This window comes from Gopherus flavomarginatus, chromosome 5, assembly GCF_025201925.1.
Source record: "Gopherus flavomarginatus isolate rGopFla2 chromosome 5, rGopFla2.mat.asm, whole genome shotgun sequence".
In the NCBI taxonomy this organism is placed as follows: Eukaryota; Metazoa; Chordata; order Testudines; family Testudinidae; genus Gopherus; species Gopherus flavomarginatus.
In genome coordinates, this window is record NC_066621.1 from 102,167,775 (window position 1) to 102,182,964 (window position 15,190).

At 41.8% G+C, this 15,190-nt stretch overlaps 1 protein-coding gene across 15 annotated transcripts in view; it reads right to left on the reverse strand.

The window, feature by feature from the left end:
* The window catches only part of RYR3 (ryanodine receptor 3), a 630,986-nt gene that overhangs the window by 412,666 nt on the left and 203,130 nt on the right, over nucleotides 1-15,190 (reverse strand). For all 15 annotated transcript variants that reach the window (XM_050954773.1, XM_050954774.1, XM_050954771.1 and 12 more), the window contains 2 exons: nucleotides 14,277-14,518; nucleotides 9,810-10,002 (listed from right to left, as the gene is read on the reverse strand). In XM_050954773.1, coding sequence (XP_050810730.1) covers nucleotides 9,810-10,002; nucleotides 14,277-14,518 — 435 coding nt within the window. The remainder of the gene's footprint in view (nucleotides 1-9,809; nucleotides 10,003-14,276; nucleotides 14,519-15,190) is intronic.

Consider the following 15,190-nt stretch of genomic DNA (forward strand, 5'->3'; position numbering starts at 1 on the left):
TTAAGTTAATGAAAAATAATTTACGAAGGATTTTTTTTTTATTTCTTGGTTTCTCAATTTCTGTTTTTAATTCATTGAGATAGCATAGATAAACAGGATTTCTGATTCTGGCATAATATTACCTACTAATAGTATATTAGAAACAGATAAGCTTCTTGATTTGCAGTTTATTCAAAAGGTTAAGTAAATGATTTAGCCAATAGAGAACAGAGAACATTGACAAAAATCTTAGAATTGGACAAGTTGGACATATTTTTCTAAAACATATTCCTCAATATCCCAGACAGCTGCGATTACAGCTCTATCCATTATACATGATTTTTCTAGGATGAATGATAAGAATATGTCAAATAGCTAATATTATTCTGTGTTACAGAATAGGTCTGAGAAACAGATTGCCTTGTGGTATCAGGGTATCTCACCTGTTCAGCTACTAAACGCACAAGGCACTTATCTCTAAACATGTTGACTCTTCATGTCAAAACATCTGGACCCTCTAGTTTCTCAGATCCTCTGAACAGCTGTGATATATATAAATGTTTTAGAAAGCTAATTTTAATTTAGCCTCAGACTTCACTTCCGTCACTTCATGCTATCTTAAACAGAGATTAAATGAATCTGAATAAATTTAAAGAAACTGAGTTCTCAAGACAGTGGTGCTGGTTAAATCCCTTCCTTGATTATCTGAATTCCAACTGTTTTATGTTATTATAGGAGGAGATAGTAGTGCGCCCATAGTTCATGTCACTCACACTTGCCATTATAAGACTTTATTTTCAACTGTGTATAACTTGGACACACTATAACCATTCGGGCTGAAATTTTCCATGTCAGGTATCGGCCTCAGGCTGAATTTTGTATGTGTTTCAGCCAAAATGGTTCAGCTGTTTCCACAAATGTTATCAGGGCAAAAGTAAATTTTCCTTTTTACCTGGGAATTTTCTTTAATACCCTCCATGTCCAACAGTCTGTACAGTGGGCATCCCCCCTCTCCCTGCTAGTTGGAGGCAGAGAACAAATTGGCAGCCAGCCTGGAGCCAGGATCACCCCTCTGTTGAGAACCAAAAATGACAGCTTCCAAAATCAAAAAATACTAACTGAATATATTGCAATAAGGGCTTGTCCGCACCAACATTTAGCTGGGGCCTGAATCTACTGTGCACTAGTTTGCCGAAGCTAACTGTCCTGTAGACCCTCCTAATGTGAAAAGTTCCTTAGCGTGCTCTGATTACCCTGTTGGAAACAGGAATAGATCAAAGTACACTCAGAAACTGTTAGGGCACATCAGCAGGTCCACAGGGACAGTTAGATCTTAGCAGGCTAGCTTCAGATAGATTCATCCGCCAGCTTGCTGCGGACTAAATGGCCATGTAGACAAACCCTTAGTCACCTAAATTTAACATGTGAACCTTGTAACAGAGTCTTAGGAACAAACAAATATTCCTTTACACAAGCACGTATTTTCCATTCTAATCCATGAAAACAGAGGGAAAAAAACTATAATTCTAAGAAAAATTAATTTTCCAGGTGAGCCAGACCATCTGAGGGTATTGGAAAGAAAATTCAAAGATAAGTAGCCTGTACTGCAGGATGTGCAAAGCAGTACTCACCCCCAGGGAAGGGGTTGAGGGGTGAGGATTCAAATAATGTACATGAGGACTGACTCCGGATAAATGCTGTGGCAGAATATTCTGAAGTATGAATATAAACAAACAACACAGGTTTGTAGGGACAAAATAGAAAGACCATGGCACAAAACGAGATCAAACTAGCTAGAGACATAAAGGTTAACAAGAAAACATTCTACAAATACATTAGAAGCAAGAGGAAGAATAAGGACAGGATAGGCCCATTACTCAGTGAGGGGGAGGGGGGAAATAACAACAGAAAATATGTTAATGGCAGAGGTGCTTAATGACTTCTTTGTTTCGCTTTTCACCTAGAAAGTTGGTGGTGATTGGACGTCTAACATAGTGAATGCCAGTGAAAATGAGGTAGGATCAAAGGCTAAAATAGGAAAAGAACAAGTTAAAAATTACTTAGAAATGTTAGATGTCTTCAAGTCACCATGGCCTGATGAAATTCATCCTAGAATACTCAAGGAGCTGACTGAGGAGATATCTGAGCCACTAGCGATTATCTTTGAAAAGTCATGGAAGACAGGAGAGAAAAGGGCAAATATAGTGCTCATCTATAAAAAGGGAAATAAGGACAAGTCAGGGAATTAAAGACCAGTCAGCTTAACTTCTGTGTCTGGAAAGATATTGGAACAAATAATTTGCAAACATCTCTAATTTAATAAGATAAGTAACAGTCAGCACGGATTTGTCAAGAACAAATTGTGTCAAACCAACCTGAAAGCTTTCTTTGACAGGGTAACAAGCCTTGTGGATGGGGAGGAAGCAGTAGACATGGTATATCTTGACTTTAGTAAAGCTTTTGATACTGTCTCGCATGATCTTCTCATAAACAAACTAGGGAAATGCAACCTAGATGGAGCTACTATAAGGTGTGTGCAAAACTTGTTGGAAAACTTTTCTCAGAGAGTAGTTATTGGTGGTTCACAGGCATGCTGGAAGGGCACAACTAATGGGGTCCTGCTGTTATCAGTTCTGGTTCTGGTTCTAGTTTGTGGATGATACCAGGCTGGGAGGAGTTGCAAGTGCTTGGAAGGATAGAATTAAAATTCAAAATGATCTGGACAAACTGGAGATATGGTCTGAAGTAAACAGGATCAAATTCAATAAGGACAAATGCAAAGTACTCCACTTAGGAAGAAACAATCAGCTGCACACATACAAAATGGGAAATGACTGCCTAGGAAGGAATACTGCAGAAAGAGATCTGGGGGTCATAGTGGACCACAAGCTAAATATGAGTCAACAATGTAACGCTGTTGCAAAAAAAACGGACATCATTCTGGGATATATTAGCAGGAGTGTTGTAAACAAGACACAAGAAGTCATTCTCCCACTCTACTATGTGCTGATTAGCCCTCAACTGGAGTACCGTGTACAGATCTGGGCACTACATTTCAGGAAAGATGTGGACAAATTAGAGAAAGTCCAGAGAAGCACAACAAAAATGATTAAAGGTCTAGAAAACATGACCTATGAAGGGAGATTGAAAAAAATAGGGTTTGTTCAGTCTGGAGAAGAGAAGACTGAGGGGACATGATACCAGTTTTCAAGTACATAAAAGGTTGTTACAAGGAGGAGGGAGAAAAATTGTTCTTCTTAACCTCTGAGGATAGGACAAGAAGCAATGAGCTTAAATTGCAGCAAGGGAGGTTTAAACTGGACATTAGAAAAAGCTTCCTGAATGTCAGGGTGGTTAAGCACTGGAATAAATTTCCTAGGAAGGTTGTGGAATCTCCATCATTGGATATTTTTAAGAGCAGGTTTGACAAACACTTGTCAGGGATGGTCTGAATAATACTTAGTCCTGCCATGAGTGCAGGGGACTGGACTAGATGACCTCTTGAGGTTCCTGCCAGTCCGATGATTCTATGATTCTCCCCAAAGCTGAATCTGAAGAAGAAAGGAAATCCACTTTGTAGTGCTTTGTGAGTGTGTTCACTGATGTCCACGTTGCTTCCTTACAGTTTGATATGAAGCGCAAGACCTTTCTGTCCAAGAGGTTGCTGAACCCCTCAGGGAGTGGGCTGTAACATTATCTGGTGAATTCACTCCAAATGCTCTATAGGTTTCAGCAACCTCTGCCTTAATCTACCTTGTAGAGGATTTAGAGGCTTTCTTCCCTTTCACTGGAGAGTGATATAAAATGAAAAGAACTGTGTTCTTGAGATAGATTTAAGTACTTTTCTGACACCTAATTTATGACATTCAATCTCCTTGGGATGCTTAGATTAGGGGAAAAGAACTGTGGAAAATGTATTTATTTTTGGAATAAATGACAGGTCCAGACAAAGAATTCGTCATTATGAAAAATACATAGATGAGGCTCCATAGAAAATGTTCCAACTTCCAATACCCTCCTAGCCAAGGTGACTGTTACTAAAAAAGAAACTTTGAGAGAGAGTAATTAGGCTGAAAAAAATGTAGTTGTTCAAATGGTTGTTTTGTTAAGGTTCCTAGCACCCAATTCAAGCTCCAAGAAGGGAATCTCTATATCACAAGAGGACTGAGTGAGACTGCTCTAAGAATCTTTTGATGTGGTGATAGTTACCTGTAATGTAACTGTTCTTTGAGATGGGATGCAGACACGTATTCCATGTAGGTATGTGAGTGCCCAGTGCACCAAAGCTGGAGAAGTTTGCCTTGGATAGCATAAGGGTAGCACCTGCACCCTGTGGCCCTAGCGCCACTCCTGGCTATATAAAAGTGGTGCTGCTCCAACCACCCTTAGTTCCTTTGCACTCAACATCCAGAGCACAGTCTCTGATGCATAGGAGATGAAGTGGGCTGTGGAATGCACATTGTCATTACATCTCAAAGAACAAGTTACAGGAAAGGTAAGTAACCATTCTTTCCTCTTTGAATAGATGTAGCCGTGTATTTCATGTAGGTGACTCACAAACAATACTCGCAGGAGGTGGGCTATTTAACCAAGGACTGCAGGATTGCCTTCCCAAAGTTCACATCTGATCTGGATGCAACAGTGATTTGTAACGTATATAGAGGACCACGTGGTAGCTCTGCAGATGCCAGAATAGGAGCTTCACTTTAGAAATGCCACTGATGTTGCCTGGGCGCTCATGCAATGAGCTTGCAGCCTGTGAGGAGGTACAGTCTGAGGTACTTTGTATGCTGTCATGATACAGGAAGGTATCCACTTGGAGACTGACTGTGGTGAGACTACTTGCCCCTTCATTCGATCTGCATATGAAACAAACAGACAAGATGAAGAATGGAAAATTTAGTTCTACCCAGGGAAAATGCTAAACATTGCCTGATAGCTAATGTGTGAAGACACTGCTCATCTTGCGTTGAATGTGACTTAGGGAAAAACTCTGGTAGACATAACTTGGTTCAAGAGAAACAACTTCATATAAAAAATTGAGGGTGTGGCTGCAGGGTTACAGTCTTTGGAAAATTGTGTGTAAGGAGGCTCTCCATCAAAGCTTGCCACTTGCACACACTCCTTGCAGATTTGATCACAATAAGGAAAGCAGTTTTCTGACACAGAGGGAGAAAGAAGAAGTTGCCAGAGGCTTGAACAAGGTCCCATAAGAGCTGCTAAGACAGCACTAAGATCCCACAGCACTAAGGTCTTTTACCAGTAGATGGTTACAAGTGACTCATTTCAAGAACCTCACAAGCATGGAGTTAAAAAAACACTGATTTCTCATGGATGGGTGGATGAAATGCAGAAATTGCTCAACAAACCAAGTGCAATATCAGAAGACTGAAGGTGCAACAGATACTCCAAGATGCCCTGAATTCAAGGCATCTCTACTGAGTGGCCCGGAGGACCGTACAGCATACTGGTTAGGTGGTTCTCAGCCCCCTACTTGACTGTGGGCCCTCAGTCTTTAAGGTAAGGGGGGGAAGACAGGGGAACCTGGGCCCTCCCTCTTCACCAGGTCCAAGCCCTGGGCTACTTCCTACCAAACTGTTCTGTTAGGAGCACGGCCACTCTAGTCCACTTAATCGGGTGGCCAGCTTCCCACAGGGTCCTCTTGTGGGGCCTTGAACAGAACCTTGTCACAATCCCAGGCTGCTTCAAGCAGTCGGCTGTATATTGGGGAGGCCAAACCCCACGAAGTCCCTAGGCTTTGCCCTTCAATTTCCTTTAGTGCTGGACTCCTCCAGAGTCTTCTGTGGCTGAGGAGACAGTGCTTCTTCTCAGGTGGCAGTCTTGGCAAATAGGTTAGTGATCCTTCTCCTCAGTTACAGAGGCGGATAGCTCCTGTCCCTTTGCCAGTCAGCCCCAAACTGAGCCAAGCTTTCTTTTTCTCCTCCCTCCAGAACTGGCATTAGCTGGAGGTATATCAGGTTGGGGCTAGCTTGGCCCAGAGGGTCTCTTTAATCCCTGGTGTGCTGGCCAGCTGTTGCTCTGCTTCATCACAGCATCTTTGACTGAACTCCCTGGGCTAGCAACCACATTGAGAACCACTTCCACTTGGCCAAATAGGCCACTCTGGTGGAGGGCTTTCTACTATCAAGCAAGATTTGCTGGACAATCTCCAAATATAATTCCTCCTCATCAAACCATGAAGCATCCATGCCATGAGACACAGGGAGCTGAGCACTGGATGCAAAATCTCATTGGGGTGCTGAGTCAGGAGGTTGGGATGAAGAGGAAGAGATCTAAGAGGCTGTCAGGGATTTCGGGGTCTCAACCTGGCAGCATGGAGCAGCCAATCCAAGGCCAGAAGCAGAGCAGAGAATTTCAATTGCTGCATGGAGTTTGAGGAGCGAAGACTGGGCGACTGGCTGGCTGGAAGAGCAGCAGTAGCACAGAGAGCTCACTGCAGATGGGATTGAAGCTCAGGGAAGGCTGCTGAAGTCCAGGTGCCTGGCTGGCAAGAAGAGCAGCAGGACCAGTGGAAGGTCAGTGTAGGCAGGCTGAAGCCCAAGGAGACTGAACACAGAACCTGGCCAGGCCAGTGAGGGTTCCAAGATGGGCACCGCTGGTCTGGTTGAAGACTGAGCCCAGGGAGACCTGCTGAAACACCATCAGCTGTGGGTACCAAGATGGGTCCCGGCTAGGTGCTTGAAGAAGGCAGTGTCTCTGGCAGCAGCCTTAGAGCTATGGCCCCATACCAGGGCCAAGATAAGAACTTGTACCATATACCCTGGAAGGGGGGGCAACGTATGTGACTCAGACAGAGGACTGTGTCACTGAAGATCCGCCAAGAGAACCATCAGCTGGGAGGGGAAGTGCATGCAAGAGGCAGTTGCCATCCCAAAATAAGAACTAAAACCAAAATCAGACTCACACCTGTCACAGAGTCCCCAGGCGATACTCTAGAACTGCTCCCCACAAAGCCAATCAGGACTTTGGGGAGCCTCCTCTCCTTTGGAGCAGACTGTCTTCAGTGCAAGAAACTCACACGGCTTCACCTTCCTGGGTCTGACCTTGCTGCATTCAGCATATGCCCCTCTGTGAGCTTCCTATAGTGAGTCTGCTCAGGTGGGGTCCTGGGGAAGCCATAGGGTCCTGCACGCAGCCCCACTTTGCAGTCAGACGTGACTCTTAGCCAGTCAGTAAAACAGAAGTTTATTAGATGACAGGAACATGGTCTAAAACAGAGCTTGTAGGTTAAGAGAACGGGATCCCTCAGCTGGGTCCATTCTGAGGCCCAGCAAGCCAGACAACCCCATCTGCACTCACTTCCCGTCCCCAGCCAGCTCCCAACTGAAACCCGCTCCAGCCTCTCCTTTCTGGCCTTTCCCAGGCCAGTAGGCCATTTGATCTCTTTGTTCACCTTTAGCCATCCCCCTGCAGTGGGGAAGGACCCTGGCCATTTGTTGCCAGGAGACGGAGTGTCAGCCATTTATGCACACTGGAGACTTAAGGAATGCATAGGGGAAACTGAGGCACCCACACAGGATTCAGAGAAGACATTAAGAATAGTCACACTTTGTCACAAGACCCAATCAACCAACCAAAGAGGGGGCCGCCTGCGAGAGGTGGGTGCTGCCCCATGAAAGAGACTGATTGCAGGCATACTGGTGAGAGAAAAGGGGGCATCAATGAGAGGTGGGTGCCAACCCCGTTACATTATGGTACCAGAAGTGAGATCTTTAGATAAGAATAGTCTGAAGGAGGCTAGGTTGGAATTAACTGTTTTACTGTGGCAAGCTTTTAACTGTTTTATTGTGTAAGGCCAGAGGCAGAGGCTGAGACAGAAAGCAGTAAGACAACGAAGCCAGAGCCAGAGGCTGAAGGAGAGCTAGAGCCAACGGCCGAGGCAGAAAGCAGTAAAACAACAAAGCCAGTGGCAGAGGCTGAAGGGAGCCAGAAAACAGGCAAGATTTTAAGTATTTATTGGGCAGAACCAGAGCCAGACCCTGAGGCCAAAGAGGGCCAGATCCAGAGGCAGAGGTAGCCCAAGAGCCAGAGGCTGAAGAGAGCCAGAGGCAGCCCAGAGTGCCCCTTGACTGTTGGGGGCAAGAACCACTGCTACAAGCCTGTCTGAAGGGGGAAGCATGTGGCAGGGTGGATTAGGTCCAGAGGCCCACTGATGGAGGCCTCATGGCCCTGCATCACCCTTCCCCAGGGTAAAGGAGAGAGAAATCCTCCAGACAGCCTAAAGTGACTGCAGAGGAGCAGCCAATCTGAGGGGCTGATGGAGTGTGCTCCTCCTGACTGTTCCCACAGAATGGGTCAATTCCATTGAATCAGCATTTTCCAGTGGAAAACTGTTCCTTCTGAACATTTTCAGCCAGCTCTTGTCCATCTATACTCCAAGCTGGGTAGAGAGTAATGTCGGTTCCAGAGGGAGAGTAAAACCCACTCCCACTCCTCGTTTCTTTCCAGGCCCTCTGATTATTCTGTTTGGAGAGGCCTGGGAGTTCTCCCATTGACTAGATTTTCATAACATTTGTGAAATCAACTCCTTGGGAAAAGCCCACATACAGCTGGTCCTCAGACTTCCTTTATCTCAGGAAAACCTAGCCACTTTTCCTAGTTTCTAAATGGATGAATCATCTGTAGCCTGAGCTTTTCTTCCCTAATGTAAGCCCCACTGCTCTTCCTTCCTATTCTGGGTGGGATGTAGGTCACACAACTGTGGGACTCAATTCATTCCAGGTCTACAGAGACAGTCCCCTCTGCAAAGGTGGCCAAGCCCTCTGCACCACCTTCTTTTCCTTCGCTGCTGGTTCCTTTCCTGATTATTCCCTCTAGGCTTGATACTTCTTGCATGTGTTGCAGAACTGCAGGTCAAGCCATTAATTCCTTCTTATTTTAGCTCAGCATAGAGCTTTTACACACCATCGCATCCTCTCAGTGATTTCCTTACTTGCAGAATGATTCTGATTTCTGAAAGTCAGGTTTCATTCTTTCCTACTTTCCTAGGCTTCCTGTGCCTAACAGGTCAGCACAGGTGTAACTGGTTGGAAATTTTAGATAATTCTGATGATCACTGAAAAGCCAGAATAGAATCCACCTTACTGTCTACTATGCTGTCTTTGTAATTTTAACAATGCTAATATTAGTAACCTATTTTAGTCACTGAAGTAAACAGACTTAACAGTTTAATCAGCTCTCAAGAAAAAGTACTGTTTTTACCCAGTGACTTTTGAGAGTATAATCACACTTGAAAAATATTTTTGGAACTGAGTGTAGGTGTGGTAAAAGGTACTAGACAGTTCTGAAGTTAAACGTCTTCATTTTTCTATAAAACACGTGGAGAATGGGCAGTAGAGTATATACGATTTCCCATACTGCCTCACTATTGTTGTTCAAGTTCTCTAGTGTGAGAAGGGAGTTTAGTCTTCATGATAATTTATTTTTTACCTCTTTTTGAGATTGCCAACAAAAGGTTTCAGTTAATGCCAGTTGTGGTGCTGTGTTTCTGAAGTGGATACTTGTCCACTGATAATTGGATTGAGACCAAACTAACTTCCACTAAGTCGCCGAAAAGCCATCAAACAATAATGATTTCAGTCATTGTCAGCCCGGAGACAGATTCAAATCAATCACCAAGAGATCAAAAGTTCCATGTTCCAACTCCAAACCAAGTAGTCTCTAAACAAATGGATGTATTTTTTCCTTTGACTGGAAGTAGTAGAGTATCGAAGCAATAAAATAAAAGAAATCATGTATGTTAAACAATACTCAGCATGAGAGCATGGCAAAAAGATCAAAATATTAACAGGAAGAGATCAAGCACTTACTTGACACCTGCAGAGAAGCTCACCACAGGAAAGAAAAGTCCATCGACATTGAAGTTCTCAAACATTCCCTGTACAGGTTGTCCATTAATGCGGAATGAAATACTGGGCACTCCTAAATCCAAGCAGCAGCTAACTACGTCATCAGATGCCAACAAATGCTGATTGACAGATGCTACAGCTCGGGGTACTCGACCTGATGAGAAAGAAGTTAGGGGACAAAGGCTTTGAACAATTTCCTGTATTTAAGGAGTTAGCAACAGAAAAGCAACTATACCGACACAAACAAACATTTTGACAGCCTCACAAACTATTTCAAATTTATTTTATTTCAAACATGAAGACATAACCTTGTCTTCATCTGCTTTGTGACTGTTTTTGCTTTGAGAGACAATGAGCTACATTCTCCAGACTGATAAGTGGCAGAACAGTGCATGAACTGAGCAAATCACTTGAGACCTATGAAGCTGTTAGCAAAAAGAATATGCTCAGCTCAAGCAACGTGTGCTCATACCATGACCTAATGCAAGAGCAATTGGCAGATAATTTTAATACCTACTGCCCAAGTACTTATGTTTTATTTCAGTTATTCATGAAATATCAGAGTTCCCAATGCATTGTAATTAACTTCATTCATGGAAGGGATTAGATATTCATAGGGATAATGAGAGCATCCACAGTTAAAGGATTATATAAAATTAGAGGGGATATAAACTCTGATACTTCCGAGTAACCACAAAAAATGGTTACTTATCTTCACAATAACTGTTGTTCTTAAAGATGTGTTGCACACACATATACTCCATTTCAGATGTGTGCACATCCACTGCACTTGAGTCGGAGATGTTTAGCTGGCAGTAACTTTTGGGGCAGTGCATGTGCCCTGTGTATCTATGCCCTCAGCTAGAGGCATGAAAAGAGAAAAAGAGAAATGAGATACTAGTTTCCTTTAAACTAGTATCTCAGTGATGTCAGAAACCAAAGGTGGGTTAATGGAAAATATATGTGCACAACACATCTTGAAGAATAAAACATTACTGTGCAGGTAAGATACCGTTTTTTTTCTCCTTCAGCGGTTTGTGCACATACATATTCTACTTCAGGCGATCCCGAGCAGTAATTCTTTAGGTCGTGGAAATTTGAAGTCTTCTTAAATAAAGACAGAAGGACAGATATTACAAAGTCAGCCACAGCTCTGTAAGATGCAGTCATAGCATAATGTTTGGTGGCATAATGAATATCGCATGGCAGCTCTATAAGTTTCCATGATTGGGATGTTAATTAAAAATGCTACAACGTAGCCAGATCATACCAAGTCGTGGTGCCAAGAGTTATCAACTTCTGGATCCTCTGTGCAGAAACTGCCTGACCTCTCATTCTGTTCTGTTTATGATATAAACAGTTTTGGAGATGATCACAGTCCTATCAACATAGCAAGAGTCACATATCTAGTGTGTGAAGTGTCTTCAACCTTATGGTTTTGAGGCTTTGGAAAGAATTTCTGTAGATTAATCAACTGATTCAAATGTAATCCCAATACCACTTTTGTTAGGAAGTTAGGGTGAGGTCTTAAAGGAAATTTATGTTTATAAAAGACCATATATGGAGGTCCCGCCATCAAAGCCTTCAGTTCTCCCACTCTTCTAGCATATATTAGCACTAAAAAGAACACTGTCTTTGCAGACAGCTGAAAGAGAGAGCAAGAGGCCAGTATCTTAAACAGTGGTCCTATGCATCTTATCAATATCAAGTTAAGATCCCAGGGATGTGTTAACAAATAGGAGGATAAACCCCCAGGTAAACCTGTTGAAAATCTTCCAGCCATGGGATGCAAAAAGAGCAAACATCCTTTATGAGAAGGTGCAATGTAAAGATGTCTGCCAAATGAACCTTTATGGAGCTCATACAGAGGCCTGACTCCTTCAAATGCAATGTGTATTCCAAGATACTGTGAACCTGTGTTTTTGATGATGGAGCCAAGTGGCCCAGACTGGAAATCTCTTCCATATTGCAAGATAAGTTACTCTAGGGGAAAATCATCGGCTACTGATGAGAATATTTTGAACCTGTTGAGAGCAGCCCCTCTCCAATGGGTTTAGCCATTCAACATCCATGCTGTAAGGTGGAGACTAAGAGAGGTAAGGTGGAGAACCTGGCAACAATTCAGTGATAGTAGATTGTGTACAAGGGTTAATGTCACTGTAGGCTGGATCAAGAGCGTCTGGAGGTCTGAGAACCAGAGCTGTCTTGGCTACACTGGGGCTAAAAGAATCATCCTTGCATATTCCCATTTCATCATTTTTTAAAATCCTCATTTTATTTTAAGATTTAACACAACAAAAAGACAAACTGGCACATTTGAAGGACTAAAAATAATACATTTTTTCAGCGATACTAACTTGTGTGTCCTAAGTTACCAAGAAGCTTGGTTTAATATACATTTGGCATTAAGGCAGTTAACTAAGATCTTTAGTTAAACGAATACAAAGCACTAACCACTCCCAAAAGCATCTCTCCCAGTTTATTCCAAGAGTCTTGTGTAAAATCTGAAACCGCTTTCACAAGAGGTGTACCTACTGCAGTTGTTGCCTTCTACAACATTCTGGACCAAGATTTTATATCTTTCCAGAATACAAATGGAAACACATCTCTTAATTTACATTAAGTATAACTCAGGACAGTTAAGTAGGGATAAAGGTCATTTAACAGTACTTACTAAATATGCTATTTGGTACTTTTTGCCACTTTTTCCATGGAATAATTGATTCAACATGTTTTTCTTGTAGTATTCTAAAGATGGGCAACCCCACCCCAAAATTCCTCACCATTATTTCCACCATCTGAGATAAGTGCATATGACAGACGCATTAAAAGTAAAGTGGATACGGTAGCATGCGTGTATGTATTTTATATCATACAGCACACAAAAACACACATTAATAAAACATTAAGCTTGCAAAGTCAAGCACACCAAAGGTCAGAAATGTCAGAATTAAGGTTGTACAGGCAAACCTATTTCAGCCCCCTTGTGAGTTTGCATTATGATACAATCTTTAATCATATGATCACATATTATTTTTCCCCACTTTGCATTCCAAGAGTCCTTAGCATTATATCACACTTTTATCTGGAAAAAGGGTAAACAGTGAGGTGGCAAAATTTACAGATGATACAAAACAACTCAAGATAGTTAGATCCAAAGCAGACTGCGAAGAACTACAAAGGGATCTCAGAAAACTGGATGACTGGGCAAAAAAATGGCAGATGAATTTCAGTGTTGATAAATGCAAAGTAATGTATATTGGAAAACATAATCCCAACTATACATATAAAATGTCAGAGTCTAAATTAGTTGGTACCACTCAAGAGAGAGCTTGTCATCATTGTGCACAGTTCTCTGAAAACGTCCACGCAATCTGCAGCGGCAGTCAAAAAAACCAACAGAATGTTGGGAATCATTAAGAAAAGGACAGACAATGAGACAGAAAATATCATATTGCTTCTATATAAATCCATAATACGGCCACATCTTGAATACCGCGTGCAGATGTGGTTGCCCCCTATCAGAAAAAGATCTGTTGGAATTGGAAAAGGTTCAGAAAAGGGCAATAAAAATTATTAGGGGTATGGAAAGGCTTCCATAGGAGGAGAGATTAATAAGATTGGGACTTTTCAGCTTGGAAAAGAGATGACTAAGGGGGATATGATAGAGATCTATAAAATCATGACTGGTGTGGAGAAAGTAAATAAGGCAGTGTTATTTACTCCTTCTCATAACACAATAACTAGGGGTCACCAAATAAAATTAACAAACAGCAGATATAAAACAAACAAAAGGAAGTATTTCTTCACAAAACGCACAATGTGCACATACAAGTGGGCCAATTAAGCTTTCTAACTTCTGAGTGCTTGACTTTGCAAATTGAATATAGTTCTTTTAACATTGCTTTTTTATAACCTAGAAAATTGTGCTGAAAAACTAACTGAATAAAACAAATTCCACCATGTGGCATCATAATGAAATACTGTATTACACAGTAAGGTAACATTCACTGATCTTGAATGTTATTAATTTGTGTTGTTTGTTATCCCAAACATGATATAATTCAATAATCTGCTACTCTCAGGCACACTAAGGCTCCTATATTGCTGTAGATTTGCATGTCAATGGGAGTTCCATGCATGGATCCAGTGCACTACATGTCCCCATGCAGACAGAAAACTGACTAGGTTAGATAATGACAAGTTGATAAAAACAATGGCCTAGAAATTTGATTCCATTTATAGAGGTAGAATTCCAGAATAATCCAACCTGTGCATTGGAGAGTGGACTCTGGCTCATTGCAAAATAGCATGCAATGGAGTAATGATGACCTAGGAGTAATATTTAGGGATATATTATTCCTGAATACTAATTTTTTGAAGGTTATTGGTAAGAATAATTGAAAAATATGCCTAAAGAGTACTTACCAGACCACAAATGTAGGCCATCAAAACCATAGGAGTAGAGGTCATCACCAACACCATTGCCACCCCATCCTTCTCCACCTCCAGGATAAGGAGCATAACCTGACGTAGAGGCCCAGCCAACCCGTAGATGAGTGGGTTCTGCCGTCAAAAATGCGTCTACCTGATCGATTATTAGTTCAAAGTACCACTTCTTATACTGTGCAGAGCCCTCAGCAACCCCCAAAAATATGTTTGGCCTCATGCTAGAACAGAAGAGATACATTAGATTGTACATTTTATACTATGTATTCCTGGCTTGTTGCAATACTGGAATATGACACTACACTACACTGTGCAATTATGACACCCGAGTTCAGATGTGGAGACCCATCATAGAATCAGTCTTGACAGAAGTTTACATATGCTTTATGACTTTCTATGTCTGCATAATAAATAATAAATACTACTACTAATAAATAAAAGATAGAGAAAAGTTGTGTCAAATTCTTAGCTGGACTGAATAACAAACAAATCCAGGGTGCTATGCATGAAGGAAAAACATATCCTATAAGAAGAAAAAAATATATTGTTTCTATTTTCCTAACATCAAAAGATGGGGGTTGAGACATGAAGAAATAAAATCCTTGATAAAGCGGAAATTATTTTGCAATATGCTTACATATTGTATATTCTTAGGCTGATCCAGGAGTGCCGTGCTTTGGAACAGCCTAAAAGAAGTTAGTTTCACTCTCTCTCATGAAAGAGTGATGTTCTCACTCATCATGCACATCGGTGTCCACTCCATAGATAACTGGAATGGGACTCCTCTGAATAATATTACTGAGGAGATGTCGGCTAGAAGTGCCAAAACAGTGGAGAGACCTGGATATGAAACCCTCAAGCGCTGACTCCAAAAATCTCAGAAATTTAGGTCA